The sequence below is a fragment of the Anolis sagrei genome, chromosome X, assembly GCF_037176765.1.
Source record: "Anolis sagrei isolate rAnoSag1 chromosome X, rAnoSag1.mat, whole genome shotgun sequence".
In the NCBI taxonomy this organism is placed as follows: Eukaryota; Metazoa; Chordata; class Lepidosauria; order Squamata; family Dactyloidae; genus Anolis; species Anolis sagrei.
The window spans coordinates 19,199,160-19,218,787 of NC_090034.1; the positions used below are offsets into that span (position 1 = coordinate 19,199,160).

General features: G+C 40.7%; 1 protein-coding gene across 4 annotated transcripts; it reads left to right on the top strand.

Moving 5' to 3' along the window:
- The first annotated feature begins 750 nt into the window (after positions 1–750).
- METTL22 (methyltransferase 22, Kin17 lysine) lies at positions 751–17,415 on the top strand. Of its 4 annotated transcripts, none has more exons than XM_060786591.2 (12): positions 751–821; positions 4,324–4,373; positions 5,272–5,426; positions 5,932–6,285; positions 7,428–7,468; positions 7,554–7,698; positions 7,876–7,947; positions 9,189–9,242; positions 9,395–9,475; positions 11,285–11,387; positions 13,734–13,902; positions 16,201–17,415. In XM_060786591.2, exons 3-12 carry the CDS (start codon positions 5,321–5,323, stop codon positions 16,261–16,263), a joined length of 1,188 nt encoding a protein of 395 aa, XP_060642574.2. In that variant the 5' UTR covers positions 751–821; positions 4,324–4,373; positions 5,272–5,320; the 3' UTR covers positions 16,264–17,415. The 4 variants fall into 4 exon arrangements, with proteins under 4 accessions (XP_060642574.2, XP_060642573.2, XP_060642576.2 ...); XM_060786593.2 differs by lacking the exon at positions 751–821 and adding an exon at positions 830–924; XM_060786590.2 differs by lacking the exon at positions 4,324–4,373 and having other exon boundaries at positions 756–821.
- The last annotated feature ends 2,213 nt before the right edge of the window (positions 17,416–19,628 follow it).

A 19,628-nucleotide genomic window follows, 5' to 3' on the forward strand; every position in this document is an offset into this window, starting at 1 on the left:
CTCACATATTTATACATGGCTATCATATCCCCTCTCAGCCTTTTCTTCAGGCTAAACATGCCCAGTTCTCTACGAGGAGCGACTTAGGGAACTGGGCATGTTTAGCCTGAAGAAGAGAAGGCTGAGAGGGGATATGATAGCCATGTAGAAATATGTGAGAGGAAGCCACAGGGAGGAGGGAGCAAGCTTGTTTTCTGCTTCCTTGGAGACTAGGACGCGGAACAATGGCTTCAAACTACAAGAGAGGAGATTCCATCTGAACATGAGGAAGAACTTCCTGACTGTGAGAGCCGTTCAGCAGTGGAACTCTCTGCCCCGGAGTGTGGTGGAGGCTCCTTCTTTGGAAGCTTTTAAACACAGGCTGGATGGCCATCTGTCAGGGGTGATTTGAATGCAATATTCCTGCTTCTTGGCAGGGGGTTGGACTGGATGACCCATGAGGTCTCTTCCAACTCTTTGATTCTATGATTCTATGATTCTACAGTGTCAAAAAACAAAAAATGCCATATTTCAATAAGTAAATTAGCGTCATTATGGAAGAAGCCGCGGGGCTACTGCGCTGAGGCCTAGGCCCGTTGCCATAGCAACCGCTGAAAGCAGCGAAAAGGCATGCTAGTCATCTAAGTCACTTCGCAAAGTGGGCGGAGCGTCGTGAAGGCTCACTCTCTCGCGATTGGTCATTTCGCCAGGTGGGCGGGAGCGCTGCTAAGTGGGCGGGGCTCTGCTGGTCTTTAGCCTATCGGAAAAGCGCCGGAAGTTGAGGGAGAGGAAGTGGCGGAAGGGTAAAGCAAAATGGCGGCGCCAACCTTAGGCGCAAGGAGGTGAGAGGGAAGGTTATGGCTTCCAACTTTGCTGCTCCATCCTGTAATAATAATAAAACCTGAGTGACTCAATTGGACAAACCTTGGACATCTCTTACCCTAGGTAGTACTGTTCTCAGGGCAAGTGAGAGTGTCTCTGTGCATGTCAAGAGTTCGTTGTCCCTAAGGGGAGTGAATACTAACATTGGTTCGGCAGCGCCTGCAATTGCAACAACTCACAGCCTTGCTTGGGGGCTCTTAAAAGGGAAATGGGGTTTTTGTGTTATATAAGGTTTCCCCACAAAATGTACAGTTCCTTAACAGAATGAAAAATCCCAATAGGAAAGGAATGCCTATGGAAATTAGCAATAAACGATAAGTTGACATATAGGTTAAAAGTTAGGAAAGGGTTATGGAAGGAAAATGATTTTGATGAGGTTTGGGGAAATTTTATTGAGAATGGTTTAATAGAAGTAGATGGGAAACTACCTCCACAAGAAGAAATGGTATTTTGGAAGGAGAATGTAAATTGAAGTGGCTGGGGGGGGGGGGGGGCACAGAGGTGAATAAAACAGCATATTTTATATATATATATATATTACACACACATACATATATAGATGTAATGAAGGTACTGGTGTATTGATGTATCTAAAGAAAACCAATAAAAACTACTTTTAAAAAAAGGAAAGAAATTCTTTGGAATTTCAAGCGATTTCGTACTTTAAGCTGGGGTTTGTACAGGATTAAATCGTCATTATAACATTAATTCCTCAATATTCTTACTCTTCTTCCCTACGTTTTCTTCCTTCCCTCCTCCCTGTCAGTCTGTTCCTTCTTTTCCTCTTTCTTTTTAACCTTCCTTCTCATACACAAGGCACGTTTCTTTCCCAGTGATAACTTCTCTTATTCTCTCTTCTCTCTCTCCATTCCTTCTTGCTACCCTTCTTTCCTTTCTTCCTCTCATATCTTTACCACTTTCCCTTCCTTCCTTGCCCTCATACGCATGTGATATAGAACTATAGAGTTGGAAGAGACCTTGTGGGCCATCCAGTCCAACCCTCTGCCAAGAAGCAGGAAAATAGCATTCAAAGCCCCCCTCCCCCCTTACATCAGATGGCCACCTAGTCTCTTGTTTAAAAGCCTCCAAAGAAGGAGCCTCTACCACACTCCGGGGCAGAGAGTTCCACTGCTGAACAGCTCTCACAGTTAGGAAGTTTTTCCTCTTGTTCAGGTGGAATCTCCTTTCCTGTAGTTTGAAGATATTGTTCTGCACCCTAGTCTCCAGGGCAGCAGAAACAAGCCTGCTCCTTCCTCCTGATGACTTCCCCTCACATCTTGATCAATGGCTATCATCATGTCTCTTCTCAGCATTCTCTTCTGCAGGTTAAACATGCCCAGCTCTTTCAGTCGCTCCTCATGGGGCTTGTTCTCCAGACCCTTGATCATATGAGTTGCCCTCCTCTAGAAACATTCCAGCTTGTCAACATCTACCTTCAATTGCACTGCCCAGAATTGGACATATTATTCCAGGTGTGGTCTGACCAAGACAGAATAGAGAGATAGCATGACTTTCCTGGATCTAGACACTAGATTCCTATTTATGCAGGTCAAAATCTCATTGGCTTTTTTTAGCCGACACATCACATCACCAAGCTGCTTCACATCCTTTATTTCTCTGTGACAACACAGAGGATCACTTCAACTAGCAACCGCCAATCCAGTGATATTACAGAAGGTCACCTCACCTAACAATAACCTTTGTCAGACAAACAAACATACATACTTTTGAGTTTGGGAAAGTGAGGGGCCTCTTTTACACTGCCATATAAAATCCAGATTATCTGCTTTGAACTGGATTATATCCCAGTGTAGACTCAGACCTTCCACACAGCCATATAACCAGAATATCAAGGCAGATAATCCACAATACCTGCTTTGAACTGGGTTATCTGAGTCCACACTGCCATTTAACCCAATTCAAAGCAGATAATGTTGGATTTTATTCAGCTGTGTGGAAGGGGCCTCATATAATCCAATTTAAAGCAGATAATATGGATTATCTGCTTTCATAATCTGGATTATATGGCAATGTAGAAGGAGCCTGAGAGAGAGAGAATCCTTCCACAACCCTATATCCCAGAATATCAAAGCAGAAAATTCCACAATATCTGCTTTGAACTGGGATATCTGAGTCCACACTCAGATAATGTGGGATTTTCTGTATTGATATTCTGGGATATAGGGCTGTGTGGAAGGACCCTGTGTCCACACTGTCATATATTCCAGTTCAAAGCAGAAAATGTCGGATTTTATTCAGCTGTATAGAAGGGGCCAGAGAGATTGGTAAGTAGATGATTTAGGTCTTTCTGCAGATGACAGTTTGCTGAGGATAATGCACTTGGGTCTGTGTCGAACCTTTCCCTCAGATAACTCTTCATTTGATTTAATTAATTCATTTGTGTTAATGTGGACCTAAATCCAATATCTAATCTCACTGAAGCAATGCAATTTACATGAATGTTGCTTTCCTTCCAACTATCCTAATTTGGCAGAGAAAGTCCATTAGTAATCCTCTATTGCCCTGCTTTTTCTGCTGCTTCTAAAATGTCCTGGTATTTCTTTTGTACTACTTTCCCTCACTGGGTGCAATGTAGAATTAAATCAGATTGGCACCACTTTTAACTGCCATGGGTCAGTGCTGTGGGATCCTAGGAGTTCTAGTTTTGCAAAGTCTTCAGCCTTCATTATCAAAGAGTGCTGGATCCTCGCCAAAGAACAACTCCCAATGTTGGCTTCATAAGAAACATGTTCCTTGTTAGGGCACGACATTTAAAAAGGTTTTCTCTACTATTGATAAAAGTGTCCTTACTTCTCAGAGAAGAGTAATGAGAAAAAGGAGACAGTGGCCACTGTATTATGTTGGGCTGACATAGAACTGAAAAATGAATCTTACATTTGGAACTTGAATGTTGGTTTCAGCAATAATAATAATAATAATAATAATAATACATTTTATTTATACCCTGCCACCATCTCCCAGAGGGACTCGGGATGGCTCACAAAGCACTTAAAGGTGCCAATACACAAAATACAAAAAGTGCAGAAACAATAACATAAAACAATAATACTCTGTGTAGTACTCTGTAGTGTAGCATGATAGGCTCCTTCTAAACTGTCCTTGTATCCTAGTATCTGGTCCCAGATTATTTTCTTATCCTAGATTATATGACAGTGGAGACGGATATAATCCAGTTCAAAGCAGGTAACCTGGGATCCGATCCTGGGATATAAAGACAGTGTCAAAGGGACTAGAGATGTACATGTACTTTTGGTCCATTAAGAGCTAAGAAATGTTAGTAGCTATTTAGAAATGAATGGCTGTCCTAATTCAATCAAACTTAAGGCCCTATGGGGAGAAAGGCATGATAGAAATAAAATAATACCTGTTTTCAGACAAATGTATTTGATGAGCACCTCCTTCTCCCCCTTCTTCAGTAAATTGGGGTCATTTCAATTACAGATCCATTGAAAGTCTGTTTATGAAACAGAGTTAAACAGAAGAATTAAAAGGTAGGTAGAATACATTTTCCCACCAAAATTCCATTGGAAAAACATGGGCAGCAGAGACTTGAAGCAAAGGAGGGTTGGGGTTAGCAATAAGATACAGACAGAAGGCAAAGGAAGATCTGGAAGAGAGAGAGATATTATTTGTAGCTTACTTCCTGGAATTAAGTTACATTCCAGATTAATATTCAGAGGCTCAGTGGGATGTAGTGGTTTAGAGTGATGAGTTGATATTTTGGAGAGCCAAGTTCAAGTGTCGACTAAGCAATGAACTTTGGTAGGTGACTTTCAGCCAGTCACCCTCAGTTTGACCAACCTCATAGGGTTTTAAGGACAGAGGAGATCTATAGACCCTACTATGAAGTCATTGAAAAGAAAGCAGATTTATTTATTTATTTGAAACATTTATGTTCCGCCCTTCTCACTCCGAAGGGGACTCAGCGGCTGAGCACAACATATATACGACAAGCATTCTATTTAATAATAATAATTTATATCCCACTCTTCTCACCCCTAGGGGGCTCAGGGCGGGCTTATAGACCATGGCAAAGCCACATTACATATACAACCATAAATACAACATATCAATTTAAACAGTTAAAATATAAGTACAATGAAACAGTACAGTTAAAATATAAGTACAATAAAATATAAGTACAATACAACAGCTTAAAAGCATACACTCAATCCCTTAAAAGCTTAAAAGCATACATTCAATCAGTGTTGCTATGGCTGGTCAGCGAGGCTGTTGAAGTGGGGGTGGGGGCTATGGAGGCACCTCGCCTAAGAGTTGTAAGGCAGCAGGCCCAGAGAGGTGTTACTATGGCTGGCAGCGGGCAGCTAGGTCATAAGTATATACTTAAGTATATTTAAGTATTACTTATGTAATATCTTGTAATTACAGATGTTTTCATCAGAAGTGCACCCTACTAGGTGCAAAGGAGAGCGAGGCTATGGATGACATGACGTTCCGAAGTGATACTGTGCTGTCTGATGTCCACCTGCATGTGCCGCAGAAAAGGCAGTTTATGGTCAGGCTGAATGCCGTTGGCCAGCCAGGTAAGGTATCAGATAGTGTCATAAAAGCTGCCGGCATCTCTTCCACCTTCTATGTGTGATGCCAGCACATTGTCACCAATGACTGTGCTTTTCTGAAAATCTTTCCCTCTCCCATTGGCCCATAATGTAATAAAATGCAAATATCAGGACATCATTGAGTTACAGAGCATATACTGAGTTGGAAAAAATGTCATCCAGAGTTGTCAAGAGCTCAAATCCAAATAATTACTAATGTTGTATGACTTTTATTGAAATCAACTCTTGAATTTAAGAGACAGGCTGGTCTACCCAGTCAATTTTTAACTATGAAGTTTAAACTCATGTCCTGTGTTTACTGTATTTTAATCTTTTTGTGTGTATTTTAATGTATGCATTTTATAAAAAAACATGTTTTAATATATTTATTTACATGATGTTTTATAGTGATCTGTTTTTAACTGAGAATAATAATAATAATAATAATAATAATAATCAGTTCTATTTACCTCAGATCCTTCTCTTTTAGTATTTCTCTCACAGTTCAGACTCCTTTGGAACTCTGAAAAAGAAGAGAGAGAATTTAAGGGAAAAACCTTCAGAGGCCAGGACATCTCTGCAGAAGAAGAATATGTGCAGGAAGGTGCCAGTGATCTAGGTTCCCCAGGCAGTACCGAAGAGGAGGAAGGAGGCTCTTTAAAAGGAATCAGAGCTTTGTTGGATGAAGATGGAGATCTGGAGGTTGTCCGAAGGCCCCTCTTTGCTTATGCAGAAGACGAGGATCTCCCAAGGGACAAGGTGTGTCCTGTCATTTTGATGCAAGGTGGAGCTGTCTTGGAAGAGCACGAGGAAGAAAGCAGTTCTGGTGACGTTATTAAAATAGGTGAGTAATGTAACACCTGGATAAGGCATTAACACCGAACTCAGCTTAAGCTAAAATGATTTGTGATTACGGGGAAGGGGGGGACCAGACTACAGATGGCTACTGTCTGTTTCCTTCAATGTACCCTAAGTATTATGTTTCAGTATAATTTACCTCACTCAGTTGCTATATGAATGAAATGGGAACTGACATGTAAACTGCCTTAAGCTGCTTGGAAGAAAGGTAGAATAGAAAGGCAATAAATAACTGATCTTTCCTAAACATGTTTAGGAGTGTCTGCACTAGACAAGTAGGTTACAATGAGGTAGACAGTCTAGTGCAGTGGTTCTCAACCTTTGGTCCTCCAGGTGTTTTGGACTTCAGCTCCCGCAATTCCTAACAGCTGGTTCTGTGAGTTGAAGTCGAAAACGCTCAGAGGACTATAAGTTGAGAACCACTGTTCTAGTGGTTTGAACATTGGACTACAGCTCTGGGGACCAGGGTCCAATTCCATGTCAGCCATGGAAACCCATTGGAACTGTCTATGATCCACCTCAAAGGATAAGATTGTCAGGGGAGGCCCTGCTCTCGGTCCCACCCCCCTCACAAGCGTGACTGGTGAGGATGAGAGACAGGGCCTTCTCAGTGGTGTCACCTCGTCTATGGAACTCTCTCCCCAGTGAAATGAGAATGCCCCCCTTCCTCTTGGCCTTCAGAAAAAACTAAAAACTTGGTTCTGGGATCAAGCTTTTGACCAATAATAGGAGCGAGGTTGTAAATTAATTTTAATGATGACCCGGAGAATGTGATTTTAAATTGTTGTTTTAATGTTATGTTTTAATTGCATGGTTTAAATGTTTTGTTGATCCATTGATGTATGTATACATGTGGCATTGAATTGTAACTTTTTAAAGCCCGCCTTGAGTTCCCTTCGGGATTGAGAAAGGCAGGCTACAAGTATGATAAATAAATAAGCAAGCTCAAACAAACTGGAGATATTTTGAACTCCAGTTCTGATCAGCCCAAGCCTGCTGGGACTTGTAATCACCAGATTTCTGTCCCTGATCTGCTAGTGTTTGCATAAAACATTGTGTTTGATGGGAAAGTGTAAGAAGAAATGTATTGTCATAAGGTAGAATGCTTTGTTTCCTTTCCTCTTCTAGAGCACACCATGGCAACTCCATTAGAAGATGTGGGCAAACAGGTGGGTAGCTTCTTTGCCCCCTTGCCTCTTTATTCTTTGTCATGCGCAAAGCATCCCAGACTATCTTTGGCCTCTGGTTTTACAGGTCTGGCGTGGAGCCTTCCTCCTGAGCGACTTCATCCTCTGCAACGAAGATTTGTTCAAAGATCGCACAGTGCTGGAACTTGGGGGAGGCATGGGGATTGTCAGCGTTATCATGGCAAAAGCAGCCAAGACTGTTTATTGCACAGGTACCTATTCAGTGCAATTATCTTGAACATGTGCTTTAAAAATGTTCAGATTAGCATCTGTTCAAGCTGACATTTCAAAAGCAGAAGACATTTTAGAGAGTATGAAGCCTCTCTGTATTTTTTTTGTTCTTACCTGTTCTTCATTCCTTTTAAATTATTGCTCTCAAATTTTTAAAGATATTGGAGAAGATCTTCTGGACATGTGTGAACGAAATATTGCCTTAAACAAGCACTTCACTGAACCAGCAGGTACAGCTTATTGAAATATTGTTTGTATTACCACTAGAATTCAGCATTTTTATTCATTAATTAATTCATACTAAGTGCATGGTGGTTTGAGTGTGGGTCCTTTGACTCTGGAGAACAGTTTCAAATCTCTTCTCAGACATGATAACCTTTGTAAGCCTCTGAAAACCCTGTGACTGGGTTGCCTTTGGTTGCCATAAGTTGGAAACAACTGGAAAGCACACAGTAATAACAACAGCAATCCAAAATATTACCTTGGTTGCTGTATGTTTATTTATCATGTAGTAATGAATTTAGGGTACGGTTAAAATATATTTAAAATACAAACAAAGTTAAAAACTTGGCATTATACTAAATTTCCTTTGTCCAGTAGCTGGCCACTTGGAGTGCCTCTGGTGTCGCTGTGAGAAGGTCCTCCATTGTGCATGTGGCAGGGCTCAGGTTGCATTGTAATAGGTGGTCTGTGGTTTGCTTTTCTCCGCACTTGCATGTCATGGACTCCACTTTATAGTCCCATTTCTTAAGGTTAGCTCTGCATCTCGTGATACCAGAGCACAGTCTGTATGGTGTGAGAACATAGGAAGGAACCTTATACCACATCAGGCTAGCCTAATCCTATCAGTATTGACTGGCAGATGTTCTCTAGCATTTTGGACAGAAACTTTTCTATCTCACAGATGAGACCTGGGACCATTTATCTGCTAAACATGTTTTTCTACATTGAGCTTTGATCCCACCGTAAAGGCATCAACAAAGGCAGATTCCCATTCTGTCAGTTGGGTCCCATCTCCACTGGCATATAATGCAGTTTGAAACTGCATGATATGGTCAGTGTAAACTCCTATAACACATTTGAACTGTATTATATGATAATGTAGATGTGGCCTTAGTCTTTAAGGTACTACAAGAACCTTTTGCATATGTATTAACACAGCTAAGTTTTTGAATTATAATCATTTAAAGTTTATCCTGTCATTTATATTGGATTTCTGGAGAAATTTCCTTGTATTCCTGTGTTTGTTTTTCTTACACCCTTCTTGGCAGGGGGTTGGACTGGATGGCCCATGAGGTCTCTTCCAACTCTTTGATTCTATGATTCTATGATACACCCATACATACATATTTTAAAAAAACTACTTTATCTGGGATGCTAATTTACAGTATTTTCTTATTTTTCTCTACTTGTCATGTGTCCTTGAATGAATATTTGCCACTTAGTCATTTATCATCTTATTGATTTGCAGAAAGTAAAGTAAAGGTCAGAGTATTGGATTGGTTGCAGAATGATTTCTTTGCTGGTAAGTAGAAGTATCTGCTTTTAAACCAATGAATGTTACAGTTTTCCTCTCCCTTCTCTTTATATAATGTCACGTATTTATGTTTTGAATATGCACCTTTACAAAAAAAAAATCTTACCATTTGCAAAAATTTTTTTTTTATTTTCCTGCAGATCCTGATAACGCCTACAGTTGGTCTGAAGAAGAGATAGCTGAACTGCATGATTTCACTACTGTGATAGTAGCTGCTGATGGTAAGATATCACTAGATAGCATAGAGAAAGATCGGGTAGCCATTTAAAACCCACATTTTGTGTCTTTATGTGTTTCAGTATTCTGAACAACCTGTCCAAGCTGCAATTTTAAGAATCCAATGACTCATCTTGTGGTTCTAAGATTAGAATGAGAAACCTCATTCAAAACAGGTAGCCTGTTCTAAAAGATGGAAATTAGATATCGTTGGAGAACAATGATAGATGTGCATCTTGAAGCGAGACAGAGAGACATTTCTCTGGATTTAAAGTGGTGTCTGGAAAGCTTCCTTGCTGTCACAGGCTGGAGGATTTATTTTGGTAGAAACACATTCCATTTTCCCTTTACAAGCCACTTTAAATTAAATAGGACTTGTGGAAGGGGCAACTGTTTCCATGTATTTCAGTGATGGGCTGTCCTCTGTAACAACTTTCTAAAATTTCACAGATGAAAATCCGAATAGCTGTGACCAAACATGCTAGAAGAGCTTGCAACAGTTTACTTTGGCCTAAGTGTGTTGGAAAGGGCCACATTCTTGCTCTTGCACTTTTAATAACACACAAGCTACTTTTTCGCTTTGAGTTTATTTGCTGCTTTTAAAGTAAGCTGAGGACAAGAGCGGCCCAATCCTATCAGATTGGGATAGCTGGTGATATGTAACAGGCCCCAATATGTTGTCATAAGCCTTTCATGGACAGAATCACTGGGTTTCTGTGAGTCTTCCGGCCTGTATGTCCATGTTCCAGAAGCATTCTCTCCTGATGTTTCTCCCACATCTATGGCAGGCATACTCAGAGTTGTGAGGTTTACTGGAAACCAACCAAGTGAAGTTTATATATCTGTGGAGTGATGTCCAGGTTGGGAGAAAGAACTTGCTTGAGGCAAGTGTGAATGTTGCCATTGGCCACCTTGATAAGCATTTAATGGCCTTGCAGTTCAAGGCCTAGCTGCTTCCTGCCTAGAGGATCCTTTCTTGGGAGGTGTTAGCTGGCCCACATTGATTCTTGTCTGGAATTCCCCTGTTTTTTTAGTGTTGCTATTTATTTACTAGCCTGATTTTAGAGTTTTTTTTATACTTGTAGCCAAATTTTGTTCATTTTCATGGTTTCCTCCTTTCTGTTGCTTGTTGATTTCAGTGGCTTCTCTCTGTATTCTGACATAGTAGTCTGACATTTCTGTGTGTCTATAAACCCACTGAGAAAATCCAACCAATGCTACATTCAGCAAAGGACAAGAGGGATCCTCTCACCTCTTCAGGAGTCTACCGTATACCATGCAGCTGTAGACAAGTCTACACATGGACCCTCAAATGCAGCAGCATTGCCCAGACACGAATGAAGGAACACGAAAGGCACTGCAGACTAAGTCAACCAGAGAAGTCAGCCATAGCAGAGCACCTGATGAACCAACCTGGACACAGGATATTATTTGAGAACAGAGAAGCCATTGAAACGCACAAGCATGTGGACAATTTCAACAGAAAGGAGAAAACCATGAAAATGAACAAAACCTGGCTACCCATATTGAAAAACTCTGAAATCAGGACAGTAAATAGAGAACAACACTCAGGGGAATTCCAGAGAAGAAAAATCATGGCCAGCTAACACTTCCCAACAAAGGCTCCCCCAGGCAGCAACCAGCCAGGCTTTGAAGCTGCAAGGCCATTCAATGCTAATCAAGATGGTCAATTGTGAAATGTTTCAAAAATTGACAATATTTACAGATTGACGTCAATGGGTGGAGAAAAACACTTCAGCTACTCCATGCAAATCAATGTGTGAAATTACCTCTTTCCTTTCTTACTTCTGCAGTCTTCTACGATGATGATCTAACAGACGCCTTTTTTAGAACGCTTTATCGAATCACTAGCAACTTGAAAAACCCTTCCACCATCTACTTGTCAATAGAAAAAAGGTGAATTGTGGGTTTTTTTGCTCTTCAGCATATTGGTAGGATTAGTTTGTTTTGAATGTTGCCAGTGCTTAGAATCCTTTATTGTCTGTGAGTGGGCAGTTCCTTTGTTTGTCAAGAAGCTTTCCAAATATCTTTGAATGTGAAGTTTGTCAATTCAAAACAAAAATGATAATGCAGATTACGATATACATCGGGTAAGAGGGGGAAAACATTTTGAGGAGGTTACACTGAACAGTCATGCTTTCCAATTAAGATTGAGCAATAGCTTTAGCTCATAATATATGCGCAAGAATCCAGAATTCTGAAGTTCTGTTGAAAAACACTCAGAGTACACAGAGAAACGAGAAAGCAGATAATCATGCATCATCTTGTGCCTTACCTTTGGACCTTTTTCCTTTGACGTACATTGTGTGGGAACACTTCTGTTCTAATCGACTGGTCTCAAAGACATTGATTTATTTCTTGTTTACCATCAAATAAGCCACCATTTTCTGTCAGGTCAATCCGTGATATTGTTTGAGACTATCCTGGGAAAAGTGTCTCAGTTATTGATTATAGAGTTGGAAAGTTCTCCAAAACCCATCTTAGTTCAGCTCTCTACAAATGCAGGAATCCAGAGCTGAAGCACATTTGAATGGCAGCCATTCAGTCCTTGTTAATAAGCCTCCAAAGAAAGAGAATCCAGTACTTTCTGGAGTGGTTTCAAACAGCTCTTACCATTCTTTCCAATACAGTGCCGCCCCCATATCTGAGGGGAATGCATTCCATGACTTTGTGTGAATATGCAAAACAATGGGGAAAAGCAGACCCTATTGAACAAATGACTTAATGCAGAAGCATACATTAAAGTCACACTGGAGAACCTGGGAAATGCCTAGGCATCACTAGGTTCTCCCAACACAACTTTTAGCAGAAATATAGAATCACCTGGAAGATCTAGAAAATGCCTAGAGAGGACGTCATTTATCCATTAGGAGTAAATGAAACCACAAGTATCAGTTCAATGGTTATGGGGGCCATACTGTACTTAAGCAAAATATCTGTTCTTGTAATTTGAATCCACTATTTGGGCTCTACTGTGCCCAATTTTGGGCAAAACAAGTCAAAAGGGGTATTGACTCTAAGCTGGAAGGGGTTCCAGAGGAAGAGGGTGAGTAAAAGGCCAAGAGACCATGAATCTCTCTGAGGAGTGGCTTAAAGAGCTGTGACTGTTTATCCTGCAGAAGAGAAGTTTGAGAGGAGATATGAGAGCCATGTTTCGATATTGGAAAGAATGCCATAAGGAAGGAGGAGGAGGGATTTTTCTGCTGCTCTGGAGACGATTTATTTATTTATTGCATTTATATACTGCTTTTATATACCCATGGTGGTGCAGCGGGATAAACTGTTGAGCTGCTGAACTTGCTGATCAAAAGGTTGGCAGTTCGAATCTGGGGGCAGGGTGAGCTCCCGCTGTTAGCCCCAGCTTACGACTTTCATGCTTGACAGGGGGTTGGACTGGATGGCCCACGAGGTCTCTTCCAACTCAAGGATTCTATAATTTTATGAATCTGCCCACCTAGCAGTTCGAAAACATGCAAATGTGAATAGATCAATAGGTACCGCTCTGGAGGGAAAGTAACGGAGCTCCATGCAGTCATGCTGGCCACATGACCTTGGAGTTTATGGACAATGCCGGCTCTGTGGCTTAGAAATAGAAATGAGCACCACCCCCAAGAATCAGGCACAACTAGACTTAATATCAAGTGGAAACCTTTACCTTTACTTTACCTTTTCTCACCCCGGGGGACTCAAAGTGGTTCACATCAAATAATGGCAAAAAATCAATGCCAATGACTAGGACTCAATAGAACCATGGGTTCAAGTGATAGGAAAGGAGATTCCACCTGAATGTAAAAAAAAACTCCCTGACCATTGGAAGAGCTGTTCAGCAGTGTAACTCTCTGTCTCAGAGCCTTCTTTAGAGGCTTTTGAGCAGAAGCTAGATGGCCATCAGTTTGGGGTACTTTGATTGTGCTTTTCCTGCATGGCAGAAGAGATTTGGTCTGGATGTGGTCTCTTCCAATGCTGTGATTCTATGATTCCTTAGATCTATTTCTTGCCACAAACGTGCTAGTCTCTATGAGACTGTATGGCCTTATGTCGGGTGGGATCGGATGGTGAATTCCTTTATGGCAGATTGGGGAGGGCCTTTGGGAGATCTGTTCCAGCTCTTGGATTCTATGATTCTACACCATTTAGGATAGTAGAAAACAAGCTTGCTCCATTTTCTTTGCCTATTTCTGTGGGAGTTTTTTTAATTGTAAAGAATCTTCAAGATATCTGAAATGGCTGTCTTTTCCCCAGGCTGAACTTCACCTTGCGACACATGGATGTGGCGTGCGAAGCATACAGCCATTTCCGAAGTGCCTTGCATGACCTACGGGATATCAAGGATGGCAGAATGAGGTTCACCGTGGAGCCTCTTCAGCTCTCCTTCCCACAGCGCTTTGTTTACGAGCGAGTGGAGCAATTGGTGGGTCCCGCTTCCTGGCAAATTAAATTACCCTCTGAGTTGTTCTCCCTTTAATCAGAGCAGAGTCGCAATCGAAGAATTGACGTCGCCTTGTAATTCTCCGCTCGACTGAATTCAGCCGAAGCAAATGGTCCGCGTCATTTTTAACTTCACAGCCCACTAAGTTCCTCTTAATATAGATAGAGAATAGAGGCTGGGGTTGAAAGTTGCCATCGGATATCAAGGCCTAAAGGGGGATCCCAAGAGTATGGAAAAGCACTGTATCACTAGAAATAGGTTGGCTAGGATATCTCGATTATTTAACCATACCTGCAGCAGGGAGCCCCCAGTGGTACAATGAGTTAAATCCTTGTGCCGGCAGGACTGCTGACTGAAAGATCAGCAATTCGAATTCAGGGAGCAGGGTAAGCTCCAGTCTGTCAGCTCCAGCTTCCCATGCGGGGACATGAGAGAAGCCTCCCACAGGATGGTAAAACATCCGGGCATCTCCAGGGCAACATCCTTGCAGAAGGCCAGTTCTCTCACACTAGAAATGACTTTCAGTTACTCAAGTTGTGCCTGACACACAAAAAAGCACCAGGAATGGCAAAGTTAGTAAAAAAAGGGTCAGTGTGTTTACTTAGTCACTAATAAGCAAAATAAATCTAATTCCATTATGTTTATACTTGTGTATAAGTTGACACCAGGGCTAATCTGAAGGGTCATTCTGTAGAGAGAGAAAGCATCAGCATCATGAGTCAGATCCATAGAAGTCAAAACCACAATGCAGAGGGATGACTTTATGACTACTAATAACATTTACTGGTGGATAAATCGACACAAGATTTTTTGAGTTGATTTCCCCCCCCCCCCCCCCCTAAAATTAAAAGATTAAAAGTATAATCTTAAATGGCAAGGAATGTGACGTTAATGGTCACATTCCTTGCCATTTAAGATTAAACTCTGAGCTAGAATCCTGATGGACTGGAAGGAAACATAAATTTTTGAAAACTTTGTTTCTCACTCTACCGAGAACCTTTATGAGTCCTGAGTCCCCCTAGGGGTTGAGAAGGTCGGGGTAAAAATGTTCTAAATAAATAAATAAATATGTTGCTTTTCTTTTTCTCCATAACGTCCCTATTTTTTATTTACTTTTACAAAGTCCAGAAAAATTCCCAGAAATAAGAGCCCCACAGTTCAGATTCCTGAGCTAGAGGAGGAGTCTTTGTACAGAACATAGGACTAGATGAATACAATAAAAACCAGCCTCCTCCCAATCTAAATCTTTATTTGAAATCTTGGAATTTACTGACATTGGATAAAAATGAACAAATATACCCCACAGCAATTTAGTGGAGCCCCTGGTGGTGCAATGGGTCAAACCCTTGTACCAACAGGACTGCAGACCAAAAGACCACAGTTCGAATCCAGGGAGCAGGATGAGCTCCCATCTGTCAGCTCCAGCTTCCCATGTGGGGACATGAGAGATGCCTTTCACAAGGATGGTAAAACATCAAACATCTGGGCACCTCCTGGGCAACGTCCTTGCAGATGACCAATTCTCTCACACCAAAAACGACTTGCAGTTTCTCAAGCCGCTCCTGACACACACAAAAATAGCAATTGAGTAAAGAATCGGCTGGGAAATGCCTCCCCCCCCCCCCCCCGAAACAAGCCCATAAGCTGGCTCTTTAGCAGCATCTTTCATTTCATTAATGAACTGACTTAATTCTTGAATTAAGTTAATTCTGGAAGTTTGACTTAAATCAATCAAGTTGAAAAATAGATGTCATTAAGTATCTCCTTTTGGTGACAGAATTTCTAAGAAAATTGAAAACTTAATTGATATCAGTTAGTTCCTATCACTGGATTACAGCATCAGTCTTTCCATCATTTAGTTACATTACTGGAATTTAGAGGAGGGAGACAGGAGTGAATTTTCTAGGGGAAGGACTATCAATTCAACTCAGTTTCTCAAAACAAATTCTTTTTCATTCAAGCATTCATTGAACAAGAGTTGTGCTGGAAGACCAAGAAATCCCTAGAGTGGTATTCTCTCTGGTAAAAAAAGTAGCAATTTATTTTCTTGTGATTTTCCTTTTACATGGGAGCCCTGTGCCCCCATGAAAAAGGGGACTGTCTGCAAATACAAGTATTCCAATGTCTGAAATTGAAGCGTTTCAGATTAGGGATACTCAACCTGTAATACAATTGGCATTTATGATGAAGGGTTTGCCCCTTTTTAAAAATAAGTATATTCTAGTGAAAAGTCTTCTAATGATAGTATTTAATTTTGAATATCTTGCTTTTGCTTCACAGGAGCTATGGAAGATTACTGCTGACAAGATCTGTGAAAGGTGCACCGCTGCACAGCCTTTGTGAGAGACTACAACAGAATGGCATGGCTTTTTCTGCAGAAGCGTTTCCCTCTCAAGTCCTCTCCAAAAGAAACCACTTGCGAGGCAGGAGGGAAGACAATGTTCTCTGGTGAGTGTCAAAGAATGATTAAAGATATCGGTTGCAGCAGAGGCTCCTTCAGCATGATTTGTGAGCTGGAGCTGCTCGAGTTATGTTCCGGAAGATGGGCGGCTTGGGATATGCAGCATTAAGGGCAGTCAGGAAAACAGGACCCCAGTGAGCAGCATTTCATGCCCATTGTGCCAATCACAGTATTATAATAAAGAGGCTTTGGATGCCTGTACTGCAGCACAGATAGGTTTCCATGGATCGCATCAATCACATCTTCTGCGTTCGACGTGGGACGTGAGCTTTGGTCCACGATGAATATTTGTGCCGGAAGTGGATGCAATTACAGTGCTAAATACTGGGAACACTTTGCTGCTACAAGATAAGCTCTATCACGACCCTATCATTGGGTTATCTGGAAGTGAGAGTGTGTGACCCTCCTAAGGTCAGCATGTCCTAACAGATTTTTAAAGAAGATCAAGCCAAGGATTGCTGTGTTTTATGTAGTTTGACAGATTTTTAAATGGATTTTTAAATGGTTTGAATGGTTTTCTTGAACTATTTATTTTAATAAGTCATGTGTTTAATTCTATTTTAATTTTTGTGTGCTTTGGATTTTAATTTTTACAGTTCAGACAATTCCGGATTTTGGGGTATTTCAAATTTTAGAATTCCGGATAAGGGAACGTGTCTTGTAAACTCTGGGACTCTAGTAATTTTCATCAAATTCTGGTCCCAGAATTTTTGTACCATTGAAAACTTACCTCTAGATGTCACTATAACTGAAGATTGTTAACAGTAAAGATGAATTAAATTATTTTTTTAATTACACAGATACCTGTATTTAAAAAACTAGAACAAGATTATATAAAATATGCAAAATCCAATAATAAAACATATCAGTTTTAACCAATCAAACAATAGCAATCTGTTCCATATTATCTCCATCACAAGCCACTGTCAACACCTTTTAAAATGCTTATTTTTTTATTTATTTACTAGCCGTCCCCTGCCACGCATTTCTGTGGCCCAGTCTGGTGATCTGGAAAATAAAGTAATGTGAAAGTGTTGGTTTGTAATATATGTAATTTCTTTATGCTTGTGGGCAAACAGTATTTCTTGCAGTTTCTTTATCACTGTTGATATAGCGATTGCCTGGTTTGCCTACTCTGGAACATGCAATATATCATTGTCCTTCTTTAGGGGCCCCTTTCAAATCTATGATACTATATCTGTGTGTGTGTGAATCATATATATCTATATCTGTGGCTGGATGGCTCTTTGTCAGGAAAGCTTTGATTACATTTTCCTGCCCTGGTGAAAGCAGTTGGACTGGATGGCTTTAAGTATTTTCTGTTGGTCATGGGGGTTCTGTGTGGGAAGTTTGCCCCAATTATGTTGTTCGTGGGGTTCAGAATGCTCTTTGATTGTAGGTGAACTATAAATCCCAGTAACTACAACTCCCAAATGTCAAGGTCTATTTCCCCCCAGACTCCACCTGTGTTCACATTTGGACATATGGAGTTTTCATACCAAGTTTGTTCCAGATCCATCATTGTTTGAGTCCACAGCACTCTCTGGATGTAGGTGAACTACAACTCCAAAACTCAAGATCAATGCCCACCAAACCCTTCTAGTGTTTTCTGTTAGTCATGGGAGTCCTGTGTGCCACGTTTGATTCAGTTACATAGTTGGTGGAGTTAAGAATGCTCTTTGATTGTAGGTGAACTATACATCCCAGCAACTACAACTCCCAAATGACAAAATCAATTTTTTTAGTGATAGTCACTCATTGTCCTGATAGGTGTCTTGTGTCCAAATTTGGTGTCAATTCGTCCAGTGGTTTTTGAGTTATGTTAATCCCACAAGCGAACATTACATTTTTATTTATATAGATTTATACCCCGTCCATTCTCGACCTCCGAAGAGGGACTCAGGATGGTTACTAACAGGCAGCAATTAGATGCCCACACAATATAAACACATAATAAAACACAATCAGATACCTAAAAACAGTATCAATATACATTAAAACAATTCGCCAGGTTAAAAACATAATCCAAATTGGTCCAAATTGCTTCTATTGTTGATTGATTTGCTGAAATCTGACAAACAGTCACAAGTTATAAATAATGTTAGCTGAGACTGACTATAAAGTAAAATTATTTAAATGGCCTTCAAAAAGTTAATAAGAAATAAGAGATGGGTATATGGGGAGAAAGTGTACCCCCCATAACCATTGAATTATAGAATTATAGAGTTGGAAGAGACCTTGTGGGCCATCCAGTCCAACCCCCTGCCAAGAAGCAGGAAAATCGCATTGAAGCATACCCGACAGATGGCCATCCAGCCTTTGTTTAAAAGCCACCAAAGAAGGAGCCTCCACCACACCATGGGACAGAGAGTTCCACTGCTGAACAACTCTCACAGTTAGGAAGTCTTTCCTAATGTTTAGGAATGTCCTGCAATGTTTAATGACCTGCAATTTGAAGCCATTGTTTGCAACCTAGTCTCCAGAGCAGCAGAAAACAAGCTTGCTCCCTCTGACTTCCCCTCACATCTTGATACATGTCCTTCATCATACCTCCTCTCAGCCTTTTCTTCGGCAGGCTAAACATGCCCATTGCATTACCCCAATCACAACTCATGATCATTCTCATAGGACCTTTTGGATGTTCCGACCACTATATGATGAAGTGATAGATTTTTGAATCGAAAAACTATGCTTCATGACCACACAACATATAGTCAAGATGGTAAAAAGTATTAATGCAGTGGTTCTCAACCTGTGGGTCTCCAGATGTTTTGGCTTTCAACTCCCAGAAATCCTAATTGGCTGGGATTTCTGGGAGTTGTAAGCCAAAACACTTGGGGATCCCCAGGTTTAGAGCCACTATAGTAATTAGAAACGCACAAGCTAGGAGAGACTGCAATGGGTTGCTTTTACCTGAGCTGACTAAGAAGGATCATAGTTTGCTTCCCCACTGACTCATTTTAATGCAATTTACTGTATTACCTCTATTTAAGACATACTTTCCCCACATATAAACATTTCTAAAAATGGGGTGTATCTTCATATTTTGTCGGTGGTGGCACTGCAATTATTGTGCGTCTTACAATCAATAGCACCTCCGAATAAAAAAAAAAAAGGTAACTTTTGCATTTTCAATTCAGTTTGCAGTAATTGAAGTAAGGAAAGCACAAAGGAGGAAAGTGGGAGGAGAGAGGAAAAACCAGGACATTTTAACCACAACAAGAAAAATGGAATTGCAAAGAATTAA